Source organism: Gopherus evgoodei, chromosome 15 (genome assembly GCF_007399415.2).
Source record: "Gopherus evgoodei ecotype Sinaloan lineage chromosome 15, rGopEvg1_v1.p, whole genome shotgun sequence".
NCBI classification, from domain to species: domain Eukaryota; kingdom Metazoa; phylum Chordata; order Testudines; family Testudinidae; genus Gopherus; species Gopherus evgoodei.
This window is the reverse complement of record NC_044336.1, coordinates 10,259,179-10,274,115: the sequence shown is the minus strand read 5'-3', so window position 1 is coordinate 10,274,115 and position 14,937 is coordinate 10,259,179. Positions and strand designations below refer to the sequence as shown.

At 44.3% G+C, this 14,937-nt stretch overlaps 1 protein-coding gene across 1 annotated transcript in view; it reads right to left on the bottom strand.

The window, feature by feature from the left end:
- The window catches only part of RAB40B (RAB40B, member RAS oncogene family), a 54,125-nt gene extending 49,526 nt beyond the window's left edge, over positions 1 to 4,599 (bottom strand). The window contains 1 exon segment of the mRNA XM_030534497.1: positions 3,619 to 4,599. Within this exon segment, the coding sequence (XP_030390357.1) occupies positions 3,619 to 3,760 (142 nt within the window). The 5' untranslated portion in view covers positions 3,761 to 4,599.
- Between the last annotated feature and the right edge of the window lie 10,338 nt (positions 4,600 to 14,937).

The following is a 14,937-nucleotide window of genomic DNA, read 5'->3' as shown; positions in this document are numbered from 1 at the left end:
ATCTCTCTGACATCTCTTGAAGATTACATAGTCAACTTAAAGCTAACATGGCCAAGACAGAATTATTGACCTTTCTGCCCATACCCTTTCCTTGCTTTTTGTTCTGTTACTTTTGCCAACAATGTGAGCCTCTTCCACCCATGTAATCTTCACACAAACCTCTCCATGCCTTCTAGCACACCACCTTTACGCAAGGAACACCCTCTTTGAGCTGATCCATCAGCTAACCTCTCTTCCCTCAAATCCAATCTCAGGACCCACCTCGATTACTTATCAGCCTATTATACTCCAGGTGCTTACAAACTGATTGTTTAATAATTTTTCCAATATCTTTCTATGTATCAAAGTTGCCTGACTGCTCTATAATTCCTTGGGTCCTCTTTGTTCTCCTTTTTAAAGACAGGTATTAAGTTTGCCTTTCTCCAGTTCTCTTCTCATCCTCTATTGGCTCTCAAAGATAACCATTAAAATAGTTCCACGGTTCCAGAGGTTTTAGCTGGGGGCTGTATGTGATGGCCAGTGGAGTCCTGTTGGTTTCTCTCTTGGGTTTGTCTTGTCACATACAGCCCCCAGCTAAAACCCCTCCAACGCATCATCAAGGATCTACAACCCATCCTGGACAATGATCCCACACTTTCACAGGCCTTGGGTGGCAGGCCAATCCTTGCCCACAGACAACCTGCCAACCTGAAACATATTCTCACCAGTAACTGCACACCACACCATAATAACTCTAGCTCAGGAACCAATCCATGCAACAAACCTCGATGCCAACTCTGCCCACATATCTACACCAGCGACACCATCACAGGACCTAACCAGATCAGCCACACCATCACTGGTTCATTCACCTGCACATCCACCAATGTAATATACGCCATCATATGCCAGCAATGCCCCTCTGCTATGTACATTGGCCAAACTGGACAGTCTCTACGGAAAAGGATAAATGGACACAAATCAGACATTAGGAATGGCAATATACAAAAACCTGTAGGAGAGCACTTCAACCTCCCTGGCCACACTATAGCGACCTTAAGGTGGCCATCCTGCAGCAAAAAAACTTCAGGACCAGACTTCAAAAAGAAACTGCTGAGCTTCAGTTCATCTGCAAATTTGACACCATCAGCTCAGGATTGAACAAAGACTGTGAATAGCTTGCCAATTACAGAACCAGTTTCTCCTCTCTTGGTTTTCACACCTCAACTGCTATAACAGGGCCTCATCCTCCCTGATTGAACTGACCTCGTTATCTCTAGCTTGCTTGCTAGCACACATATATATACCTGCCCCTGGATATTTCCATTACATGCATCTGAGGAAGTGGGTATTCACCCACGAAAGCTCATGCTCCAAAACGTCTGTTAGTCTATAAGGTGCCACAGGATTCTTTGCTGCTTTTACAGATCCAGACTAACACGGCTACCCTCTGATACAGTATACAACGAGTGCTCTTAAGAAAAAAGTGCTGATTTTGCCTTGGTTAAATAGGTATTATTACCTTAGTATTTAATATCCCAAATAATATGGGCCTGATTCAAAACCCATGGAAGCCAATGGAAAGCCCCATACAGATTTCAATGCTTGATATCAGGCCCATACTAAGGGCTTGTCTTCATGTACAGCACTGTAGCTGTACAGCTGCACCAGTGCAGTGTGCCATTGTAGCACGTTAGTGAAGATACTATTATGTCAGTGGGAGAGCTTCTCTCGTTGATATAGCTACCTCCTCTCGTACCGGTGGATTAATGATGCTGACAGGAGAAGCTCTGCCATCAGTGTAGTAGCATCTTCACGAAAGAGTTACAGCTGCACACTGCACTGGCACAGTGTTGTATAAGAAGACAAGCCCTTAGTATGGGCCTGATACACCAAGCACTGAAGTCTGTATGGATCTTTCCATTGATTTCCATGGATTTTGGGTCAGGCCCATATTATCTGGGATATTAAATACTCAGTTCTCCTGTTGTTATAGCACTGTCTACACCGGGGGTTAGGTCAGTATAACTGCTTCACTCAGGGATGTGGATTTTTCACATCCCTGAGTGATGCAGTTATACAGAAATAAGTTTGTAGCGTAGGCCTGAGGTAAGACAATGGTAGTCATTTAAGGCAGTCAGCAAATTTGCAAGGTGACCACTGCAGTTCTAACATATAACATAACTTTACAAAAGAGCAAAATTGTGAAGTGGAGTTGGGTTCCATCAAAACATCAAACAAAAAAATCCACACAAGACATCTATTTTGCCTACGCACAACCCATCATAATTCAGTTTTGAGTCATTTTATGTAGCTCACAATTCTCTGCTTTGCAAATATATCTGGTATTGATGGGGGCTCTTCAGTCTCATTCCTTAAAAGGTTAAATGAAGGAACAAACTACAAATAGAAACCCCATCTTAGAGGGCCACTGTTCTGACATCACAAATTTTTTATACACCAAAAATATAAAACTGACATATGGTAAGTAACATTTCATTGCAACTTATCAGTCTTAACGTTACCTTTTCTTCCGTCCTTCCTTACTTTTAAAATCACTCAAATTGGCAATCCACCTTTTCGGCTTTTTGCAATCAGTGCATCATTTGCTGACTAACAATTCATTTTAGAATAAGTATTTTTGTATAAGAATTAAAAAAACACTTTTGTGATGCACAAAAGTTATAATGAGCACATCCTGTTTAGCACACAATCCTAAAATATTGACTGTGTTTATGTCGTTACTAGTTTTACAGCTAAAAGAAATAATATACATCGTCTTATTTAGTTATACTTTTAAAAAATATATATATCAAAATGCAACCACATTAAATATGTGATGAATTTGTAAAAGGGAGGTTGGTTCGGAGTGTTATAGCCCATCCCTTAAAAATGGTTTGCTTTTAACGGCAACACTTCCACAGAGGAACAAACACCCCAAAAACATTCTGCTGGAAATGACTAATTTATAAATAAAGAAGACTCTACCAATGCTCAATGCCCCTCTTTACTTATTGGTCACAGGGAACACGGAACAAAATGTTATTAGGACAGCTTGGGTAAGATGATCCCTACTTCTTTGACCAGTGATCTCTACTTGACACAGATGAAGCATGTCTCTCAAGTCTTAGCTCCCAAAGTAGTTTCGAAGTGGAGACTTGCTGGCATGGGATTTGAAACCAAAATAAATCGTGATTCTACTCCCCTCTTCAAGAGCACAGGCACAGGAAAACATCACACCTCCTCTACGTTCCATGCACCCTTCCCATTCCAGCTATGCCTGGGAACATCACAATCATATCAGGAGAGGTTTCAAACAGACAGTCAGTCAACTATCAGTCTAAGGATTTAGGTGCACCAGATAGTACCTCTGCCTCCCATTCAATTGTGAGTTTTCTAATTAACAATGGAACTTGATGGCTGAAATCTGGAATAGCCTAACGGTGCCTTTGAGCACACATAGTTAAAAGGGAGGCAGGCAGCAGCAGACTGAAGCTCCAGAAGAGAAGTTCATCATTGTCATAGGGAGGGGAAGCCTAGCAGCACTGAACAACGGAGGCTGGGAAGGGAACTAGTTGGAAACGAGCTACCATCTCGAAAGCCACTTGCAGGAGTGGTACAGCACTCTGTCCAACTTACCCATGTTGTACCCATAGGGTGATTCAGTGGCTCCATCCTGCAGGCTAGCCAGGATCTCTCCTTTGCCCACGTCGCTGTCCCCCACCAGCAGAAATTTCAGCAAGAAGTCATAGGCTTTCACTGGGCTGCCCACGTGGCTCATCCTCTTTTCCCTTACCCCCTGAAAAAAATCTCTCCGGCGAATCAGCTCCCAGAGCCCATCACGGGAACCCGGGAGGAAAAAAGTCACCGCGGGAGCAGCAGCAGCAAACAGCAACAGGAGACAAACAGAGGCATGTTCAACAGCACCGCCGCTCAGGGCAGGCGGCGCCAGCCACGCACGGCGGAGGTAACAGGTGGTGCAGGGCTATGTACTGCGACATGAAAACGCATCTGGTGCCAGGGAACGGTCTCAGACTGCGTGACCCTGGGGACATTCGCTACAGCCCAACTTCACACAGGCACGGGGGGCTGGCTGCTGTATCACAACGCAGGCGGCAGCAGCGAGGGAGGTGGGGACGCGCACTCTGTGGCGCTGGGGGTCCAGCACCCCCACCAGCGGGGGTAGTTACTGAGCAACGGGGACACCCGTCATGTCATGACGGAGTACAGGCAGGCGTCTATCGCCACAGGACGGGGGGGGACGACCTATCATGGAGACGGGCAGCCGCGGGGGGCCCACGGAAGGGAGGAGGCTCCTGTTGTCGGAAGGGTCACGGGACAAGCCCGGGCCAGAGCGGGATCCAGTCGCGGGGCTCCAAAGTGCAGGTGCACGACGCCCCGTCCCGGCGCCACCGCCCGGGCTCCCCAGGGGATCGGGGGAGTCGGTGCCCAGCCCGGGCTAGAGCTCGGTCCCTCCGGCCGCGAGCGAAGCGCGGGTCTGGGTCTCGCGCTGCTCCTGGTGGCGATCCCAGGTCCCCGCTGCCTCCCCTCAGCGCAGCGAGCTCCACACCGCAGTGGCCCAGAGTCTCTACCCTCGCTTTGCCCCAACACGCAGCACCGTGACAGCAGACCCAGCCCCACCCAACTCAGCTCCCATTGGTGCCTCAGGATCCTGGTCCCCGCCCACCTCTTCTTCTATTGCAGCACTATACTAAGGGCCACGCCCACCTCTTTTTCCATTGGGCAACGGGTCTCCCAGCCTCGCCCGCCTCTTCTTCTATTGGGAGATCGAAACCCTCAGCCCCACCTTGCTCTTTTCCCATTGGGGGCAGTGTATTCGGAATCCCGCCTCCTCTTGTTCCCATGGGGGCACAGCGGCTCAGTTGCTAGGCTAGTTCTCCCACGCTATTGATGCTCTCGCCCGTCGATCACGGATTTCCACGCCCCCTGCAGGAGCGGGGCGGCCTCTTTCATTGAGGGTAGAGTTTTGGGAGTATTTAAACTGGAGCAGAGGCCGTGAGTTCGAACCCACACCCCACCCCTAGGCTCCCAGCCTATTCCCACGCCAGCGATTCGAGGCTGCAGGGGGCTGAGCCCATTCACAGCAAAGTTGGGCCCCATGCACTATTTAAGTTAGTGACACATTTCTGATGTGTTCATATTAGACTGTATAAGTTTGTACCTGCAGCCATTGGCTTCAATAGAGCCCTATTCTGAGTGCTGGGCAGTGCAGTGGGTATGAGTCAACTCCCAAAGGGCTAGGCACGGGCTACTTTTCTAAGCGCCTTCCACCACTAGTGTGACATATTACCCCGTTCCCCCTTGCCCATCAGGTAGGGTGACTAGATGTCCCTATTTTATAGGGACCATCACAGTATTTGGGGCTTTTTCTTATATAGGCATCTATTGCTCCTGTCTCGCTTTTTCACACTTGCTGTCTGATTCCTATCTTCAGCTCATTTCAATTAACAAGCCCTAAGAACAACATAACAAGGAGACCACTGGTTTTGGGAGGCAGGGACCTATGCTTTCATCTTGGCTCTGTAACCCAGGCTGCTGGCCTGCTCACATCAGGACTGAATGAGACCCAATGGCTCTCCTGGCTCACACCTCAGAAAGCGCATGTGAGAATTCAATGTGTTGGGATGTCAGCATAAAAGACATTTCTACTGTTCTAGGGACACTGGAAGGGCTAATGAGCAGAATGTAGCCAGGTCAGGCAGGAAGTCAGAGGAGAGGTAGCATCAGGCCCATCTAAAAATTCAAAGTAGACATTATGAAAATTCATTTTTTTCACTAACAGTTTGCCTAGAGATGGTTCCCCTGGAGGCTAGAATTGTTAATTATTTACATAGTGCTATAGGTGATCCTAGTACAAATAAGCAAGGTGTCTCTGCACAACAAATGTTTATCTTTGGCTATAACTGATTACTTGGTAGGATCTTATACAATCCGATATGAACACATTAGAAATGTGTCACTAACTTAAATAGAATGGCTGGGATTCTGTGTAAATTATTTTAAAATAATGTTAGTTAGACATAATGCTGTTTGTCAGTACACTAAGGTAATCAATAGTTAGAAATTAATGGTTTCATGGAACAAACAAATCTAAAATGGTGTTTAGCTCATTGCTATGGTCTGGCACCAAAGAGTCAGCACTAAACATAGATAATAATGGGCACAAATGGAAATTAGAATGAGGATTTTAAAAATTGGAAGTTGTTTAATGTTGCCTGTAGCCATATTCCTCTGAAGTGTGATTTTGTCAGATCTCTTAGGCTGGGCTGGGCCAATCATGAGCCAGGAGACCTCCAAGCAAAATCTCTATGTGGCTGAAAAGAGTGGTTGTAGTACTTATTTTGGTTCAGTACTGAACCAGTATCTCAACAAGGTACTACAGGACAGTATGGTATTGGAAGTGTTCTGCTGTGGAATGAGTGCTCACCCTCCTCCTGCCCCCATCAGTAATATAAACTCTGCACATCTACCATTAGAGATTAGCATTAGTGCAGCTAGATTGTCACTAGACCAAACAGACAAACAAAAAAAACAGAAGTAGACAAAGACTTACTGTTAAAATTGTAGTTTTTTATGGTTTGTTTGCAGCATTTCATAGCAAATAAGTACAGTTTTGATAAATCACATGTTCATAAAAAATCCAGTAGCATTCAATATATGTTTCTCTAACATGGAAGACAAATATAGAACTGCCTAGATAATATAAATATATATTTTTAAAAGCAGGAAGACATACAGTAGCATTAGAAGTAACATTAAGATAATAAGGGCTTTGGTAAACACAACAGCATAATGCTGTACAACTACAAAATATAACAGCATACAGGGCCCTTTGAACTGGAAAAACAAGCAAATCTTGTTTTGCTGGAAACCTAAGCATCCTTACCAAAAGCATATTGCTGTTGGGAGCAGCAGCAAATACAGCCAGTCAGGGTTTACTCTGGGTCATCTCCTTTATCATACTTTTTATTGATAACAAAATAACTTTCTTCACTGCTAAATCCTGTGCACATAGGTATAGCAGAAAGCCAGTCTATAGGAGCTGTATTTCAAAGCTTCACCCCAGTCCTGAACCAAACTATTTAATTGCTTGTTTAACCCCTTTGGATTAGATGCACCCAACCTTTGCAACACATACATACACCTAAAACAGCAGCTTGTCAAGAGCACATGGTCTACATTTAGGCCTGTTTCTGGGCAGTGCTGAGTGTCTTCATCTTCCATTGATTAAGGTGGAAGTTGAAACTATCCAGCATCTTACAGGACTGGGCCCTTCATTTGTAAATACATAATAGGATTATACCATTATACTGACCATGTAATTGGTTTACATGAATTTTACTTCTAATTTATAACTTTTTAAATTAAGAGGAAAATCTAAGCTACTTTGACAGGAGATAAGTGTGTGACACACTAAAACTGTCAGATATTAGTAACAGCAGAGCTCTGTAAGGTCTTGAAGACAAAGATGAGAAGTTTAAACTTGATGTGGTGAAAAAGATGGAGCCAATGGAAGGATTCAGAGGAGTGACATAGACCAATATGCAAGTGAGAAAGTTTTAGCAGACCCATTTGGAATAGAGGAGAACATATAGGTGTTGGGGAAAGGGGTGATTTACATCTGTATAGCACATATAGACTAGTGAATGGTAAGGGTTAGCAGGTACAAATTAAACATGCAACTTTTTGTACATGAAATTCACTGTGCATATACATGTATCTTGCTGTGTGTATCCTTGTCAATCTCTAAGTGCATACAAATGTGCAGATGTGTTGCTTGATTTGCAGAAGTAGGAATATTCAGAGGTATTTTACCAGCTTTCCAGTTAGTAACATTCAGTTAGAATTATTTAAAAGAGATAGCTTACTGTATAGCACTCTTTGCTCAAGTTTTGGCTATCAGTCTCAATCAGAGGAGCACAACTGGAAGCTGGTGTCTGAAAACTGACCAACATAAATGCACAGAAACTTTTGTTTTCAAATTTAATTTTTGTTTTAATATACATCTATCAGATTTCCATAGGAACTTCTAAGACTGTCATGGAATGGTCTAGAGTCATTCACAATGTGAACATACTACAACCAGAAACATTTGTGTTTCTAATATATGTACACTGCTACCTCGATATAATGGCACCTGCATAACATGAATTTGGATATAATGTGGTAAAGCAGTGCTCTGGGGGGTGGAGGCTGTGCACTCTGGTGGATCAATGCAAGTTCAATATAACATGGTTTAATTATAATGTGGTAAGATTTTTTGGCTCCCAAAGACAGCATTATATCAAGACAGAGGTGTACTTTATTTTTTGAATAATATCAGGAGTAAAAGTCATCTCATCCAACCCCCTCCTCAAAGAAAGACTAATCCCCAGACAGATTTTTACCCCAGATTCCTAAATCACCCCCTCAAGGATTGAAATCACAACCCTGGCTTCAGCAGGCCAATGCTCAAACCACTGAGCTCTCTTTCCTGCCCAACTGGAAAGGAGCCTGAAAGGTCACTGAGTCCAGCCCCCTGCCTTCACTGTCAGGAGCAATTTTTCCCCTGATTCCTAAGTAGTCCCCTCCAGGATTGAACTCACAACCCTAGATTTAAGCATGTCAATGCACAAACTACTGAGCTAGCCCTCTGTCCCAAATGTCTTTGACATGGCACAGAATACTGCACTCCTACCTTTCATTTTAAATCAGGAATTTTCATTTAGCGTAATCTCTCAGATGATAGTTATTGCTCTGTGTGCTCCATTCATTATTTTATAAACTCAAGGTCCTTCTGAGAGTATTGCAAATTTGTTTTCTCCAATAAATTCTAGTTTATTTGGTTTAATGCATTAGCAGACCGTGGAACTTCATAATATAGTAGCATGTTGCTGGAACTGCTGCTTCTATATGTATATGTGAGAAGTGTACTTTTTTTTCCCCCAGCTGCTGTATGTGTCAGATCATGTATTTCTAATTTTTAAATGTGAGCTAACAGACATATACTGCTGTCTTGGTAGTTTTCAATCTCTTTGCCTATATAGGCAATAACATTCTGTGTTGGCTAGAGCCCAGCACTGGAGAGCTAGAGACTAGTGTTCTAATCCCACTACTAACACTAACTTGTTTTGTGATCTCAGGCAAGTCATTTCGGTTCTCTTTGCCTCAGCTTTCTCATCTTTAACATAAAGGAAAGAAATTACTTAACACTTCTTTACAGTAGGTATGGTATGAGGTTTAAACCACAAATGAGATCCTCATATGGAGAGTGTTATACAAATGCTAAGTATTAATTATGATCAATTATATACATTACATGTAACAATTGTGTGTGTAGTTTGTTTTTTTTTTAAATATATAGTGGTAAAACCTTCATGCTGGTGGTAATCTGTTCATTCCTTACATTTGTTCAGATTTCGTTATGGCAGACAGCTAAAGGAAGGACAGGAGCTAAATTCCTGAAGTGGTAGAACTGATGGTTGAATTGTACTTCACTGGATTTTTACTCTTAGTTTATGTTTTTCCTTTTGTTATGAAAAACTCAAACAACTGTTCTGTTAATTACCATGTGCAGTTTCAGAACAGCAGTCTCCCTATTAGAAGATTTTACAGCAATAAAACTTCCACTTTTCAAATGTTTATTTTGATATCAAACTATGAAGCGCTGGAGTGTTTCCCTTTTCCTGAATATTTCCACTTACCTTTGACATTTACTTGTAATCATGTTAGGAACAAATGCTTGGGACAAGCCCAGGTTTGTTTTGCAGAGCAGTTTGTAGTTACACTTTATACAGGAACTAGTGGACTAGGAATACGCCCACAGTTCCTTAACCCATTAGTTGTTCAAGTAGATGTAAAAGTATCTGCTAATCCACTTTAGAGTATCATCATTGCCTGGTTAGTAATAGCTGAAAATAATGGTTTTAAAAACAGGAGAGGAAATTAAAAAAATTCCCCAGATTATATATTGTTTTATATATAGATCAAGTCAGAACAAGTCTGAGTTGCAAAAAATTAATTACCTACAGTTCAAGAGAAAGGAATAATTCACAAACATTGGTTTCCAAAAGTGGCAGCTTTGCAATTAATCCTTCGGTTTATGTTTTTCCTTTTGTTATGAAAAACTCAAACAACTGTCCTGTTAATTACCATGTGCAGTTTCAGAACAGCAGTCTCCCTGTTAGAAGTGAGTCAGACCATGAAGATTTTATCTAAACTTCTCACCAAAATGTGATTTGGAAAGAATGGAACCTAATGGGGCAGAGTTTGCCACATATGAAATGGACCAGGGGACCACTGCCCAAACCAAACTACTCTAATTTAGACTGGGGGCCAGGGACTGAACACAAATGGATGGCAAGGTGATTTCTCCTCTCAACAGTTCCTGCACTGACTACACGTCAGCAAGATAGGTCTTCTGACTTTAGTCCCACTGTCATTAACATTCTGCCAAAAGTATACCTTTGGAAGGCTGCAGAGAGTTAGAGTGTTACTAAGGCCTGGATCCTGCAAACAGTTATGCATCTGCTTAACTTTACTACCATGAGTAGTATGTTTGCAGAATCAGGGTGTAAGTGCCCAGTCATTTGATTTTCTGCTTGTTTCATTATTCTTGTTTGCTCATAGAGCTAGTCAGGAGCTATAGCTACACTAGAGAGCTAACAGCAGTGCAGCTGCACAGCTAGTGCAGTGGTTCTAAGCCAATGGGCAAGAGTCTCCTGTTGACTTAATTAATCCATCTTCAATGAGCGGTGGTATCTATGTTGATGGGAGAAGCTCTCCCACTGATGTAATACTGGCCACATTGGTGCTTTGGTCTGTGTAACTTACGTCAGGGGGTGGCTTATTCACACCCCTGAGTGACATAAGTGGTAGTGTAGCTGTAGCCTTTTTTGTAAAAACAGGTTTTTCCTTTTTTTTGGTATGAGTTACACATAAAGAATGATGAAAACAAGCATTAACAGCAAATCTGTGACCATGTTAAATAATTTCTTTCTGGAATAGAAATTCCTACATCCTTCCTGAACCACCATCTATGGATGTGGAGGAGAGGAGCCCAAAGTATATTTGCCTTACATTCACACAAATAGAGACTTGGAGTCTGAAAAAACATTTTCTGTATGTGTGTGTACACAACCCAACCAATAAAAAGCTCCAAATGCCAATTACCTTTTTTATTGTACATACTGTCAAGCAGTAAACAGAAATTAGCAGCTGCTGCAGTGTTTTATTCAGGATGTATTAACTGATGACTCATCAAATAATTCACAGCCCAGGGTACCAGTTATCTTCTCCTTTACAGAGGGAAACACTATTTTAAACAGAAAGTTAACCACCAAGGACATTACAGGAATGCCAACATGTATCAAAAAAGGAGAGAAGCTTTGATGAAGAACTCCCTCCAGGGCTTAGAGAAGGGCAGTGTTTAATTTGTAATGAAAGGTGCCAGAGCTGAATACATTAGTTTACATTCATAACTGATGCAGCAAGCCCAGAGGTGCCAGGGATATCAACTGCCAAGCCTAGAGGTGTTGGGGCTCAGCCCTGGCGCCAATTAAACACTGCGGATGGGTGTGGTCCCAAGAGTCTACAGCAAATGTTTTTTTAAATGTTCAAAATGAGCAAGCAATCTACAGAAGAGGGAAAAAATAATTATACCCTACGTCAACCCACTCTTTTCCCTCCACAGCATGGCCTTGTAGATCATTAACTTCTTCTTTCTCAGCAGGAAGAATCTGCATTGTATTACTTTAACATTGGTATTTGGTTAAGATTTATTTTGATATATCTTTATTAGAAGATTGGGGATATGGGCTGATGGTTTATTTAGATTCTTTTCAACATGTAATTAATGAGGCTACCACTACAGCTTTGGCCAATAGGAAAACACTTGTTATACCCACAACAACCCAATTTGTCCCCCCAATTTTTGAGCTAACTGCACTCCAATCTCTTACGATTAAATATTAAACTATTCTCCAGTACACCTTGCTATACAATTATTTACTGATGGCATTATGGAGGAGTGTATTGCAACTCCATAATTAAGACCGGCAGCAAAGTGACCCAACACCAGCTGGAGCACTGCCTCCCGGCTAGGAGCAGCATTGAAGGGTTTTGTTCTCTGTATACTGCTGCTCAGGTCCACTAATGGTCCTATTTTGCATTGTGACTCAGCCTTCCAGCTGCGTCACCTTTGGTCTCACCACTTTTGGGGTAAATCAGGTTTCATCTAGCACTCCCAGGCTCTCACATGCATTGATAGACCTCATCCAGGACCAATAATGCTTCCTGAGTCTGGGATTTTCTGGCTAGTCTTCCCTGTGAGGAGGTAGGGGAACCCACCTCTCCCTCTACCGTGAGTTCAAGCCCAAGGATCCTAGTGGCAAGTGATTAAGGTCTGTTTGGTCTGACCTCTTGCTTCTTCCTGGGGCTACTTCCTACAGCGCATCTACCCTCTCCTCAGAGGGCTCACATTTTCAGCAACAGTTCAGCCCCTAGTCTCAGTCCTCAAGGTAACAAATGAAAAGAAACTAAATTAACCCAATTAAAAGCAGCTCCACCTTCTCTGTCCTACCTTGAGCCTCCAGCCATGTGTCCTAGTGTTTGTTTTTTGCATTCAACCTAAGCTAGCTTGGTGCTCTACTAAACTCCTTCCTGAGAGCTGAGGATGAACACTCTGTTCCCCTCCCCATACTAGAGTTTTCTGAACTGAGCTTCTTGCTTTTGAAGGCTCCTCTTCCAAAAATGGCATGTCTCGCAGGCAAGGGGTTGTCTGAGCCCAAAGCTACTTTGTAACTTCTTCATGCCTGGTGCAGGGTTGGTACACCTGTCACAAAACTAAGTGGAATTTCCATTCTAAGCTGCATTTTCTAGCTCCCTTTAAATTTTGGTTGGCATAATCAATTTGTTTTCAAATTGCTTGGCTTAAAAGTCAGGCATGAGCGGAATTTTCCCTGAGAATTTAGGAAGTGCTACTTAAATAAAAATTACTCAAGGTTTAAGTTTTTCCCCAGTCTTGTAATTTTGTAGCCCATGTGTTCTCCAAGCTTCCAGTGTCAAACTCAGAGACAGCACCTCATACACTTGACACTGGGCGTTTCTCAGGTCAGTTTTATTGAGTGGTCATATGTCCTTATGGCTTGGAGCCATAGAGAATAGGGAGAAATCAGACTGTATAAGTTAGTTTAATTATCCTGGAAAGTGCCCTGCCTGTTTGGTACTATTCTTTGTAATTCTGCAGAGGGGAAGCCAGGGAGGAGGGAAAGATATGTGGATTGCAGAGGAGACACTTCCCCATGCCTTCTACCGCTCCCTGACCTCTGTAGAGAAATTCCAGGGGAGCGAAGACAGATTCCATCCTCCATTCTTCCTGCTGTTTCCAGGCTCCATGCAGGTGGTCCAGACTTCATCAGCATTATCTCCTCTCCTCCCCATAAACCACAGTAGGCTCTTCAACCTACTGTGACTTATGGGGAAGACAGGAGATAATGCAAGGTGTTGGGCTTGATAATATCACTTACATAACAGGGAAGCATAATTCACTGCAGGAATCACTGAGTGAAATTCTCTGGTCTGTGATACACAGCAGGTCAGACTAGATGATCAAAGTGGTGCCGCCAAATCTAGGAAAGCCATTCAACGTTCCACAGTAGATTCATCAAGGCTTATGATCCTAATTAGGCTCATGGGGTTGCCGAAAAGTTGGGAAGAAGCAGATTCCTGGGGAGTGAATTATCTCTACCCTTCAGGGTGGCTTGTTTGTATAATTTTTGGTGGTGGCCAGAACAGGTCCAAGTTCCATCCCCCTACACCTGCCTTGTAAGCCGATATATATTTTTGTAAATAATGTAAAAATGGACTGGAAACAGTAAGCGTTTAACAGTTCCTATATTGCACAATGTGGGGAGTGTGGGGGATGAGGGCTCTGGCTGGGGGTGAGGGGTTTGGGGTGTGGGAGGGAGCACAGGGCTAGGGCAGTGGGTTGGGGTGTGGGGGGATGAGGGGTCTGGCTGGGGGTGAGGGCAATGACAGAGGTGGGGCCAGAGAGGAGGACTCCACAGTCCCCCCAGCCCTCTCCCCTGCAGCAGCACACTCACCCAGCACCATCACTGCGTGTGCTCCAAGGAGCTGGGCCCCTCTCAGGTCCAGGAAGCCCCCTCGCCTCCCCTGTGGTGGGTGTTGGGGGTGGGGGAGATTGCTATCATGTGTGTGCCTCCTCCCTCTGCAGGTGGAGACTGTGCTGCCATCTCAGCCTGCTGCCAGCACCACTCCCTTTTGTAGCTGGCAGTGTCCGGCAAGGGAACGCAGCATGGAGCAGCAGCAGGCCGCCCGCTTGCCTAGGGCACAAGCAGGGATGCTCAAGGGAAAGTATGCAGAGAAAGACCCAGCCCAAAAATTGGTGGAGCTGGGCCCCTGTGCCCTGAATTTGCTGGAGCTCAGGTATTACGTGCCCATATAACTCGCCACCCCTGCTACCCTTCCAGGGGTGAAAGTACGCCGGTATGGCATACTGGTAAAAAGTGGCCGCTGGTACCAGCCCGTACTCAGCTGATGTTAAAGTGCTGCTGCGGCAAAGGACCCTGCTTAAAACGCTGCAGTGGCAGTGCTTTAATGTCGTTGCCCCTTTTGCCACCCCCACCCGCCGCTGCCCGGGGGTGGAGGAGGGGCAGGACAAAAAGCAGCTGCCCTGGGGCTGTAATTTAAAAGGGCCTGGGGCTCTGGCCGCTGCTGCTGCTAGTACAGCAGCAGCTAGAGCCCTAGTCCCTTTAAATCACCGCTGGAGCCCCAGGCAGCATGGGCCAAGCAGTGCGGATGGACTGGCTGGATGATGCTGACCCCCATCCCCTGCCTTTCTGCCTGAGGCTGTGCTCTTTCCGCGGCCAGAGCTGGCCCCCATACCAGTAAGTGTTGAATGTTACTTTCACCCCTGTACCCTTCCAACCTGCCAAGTGC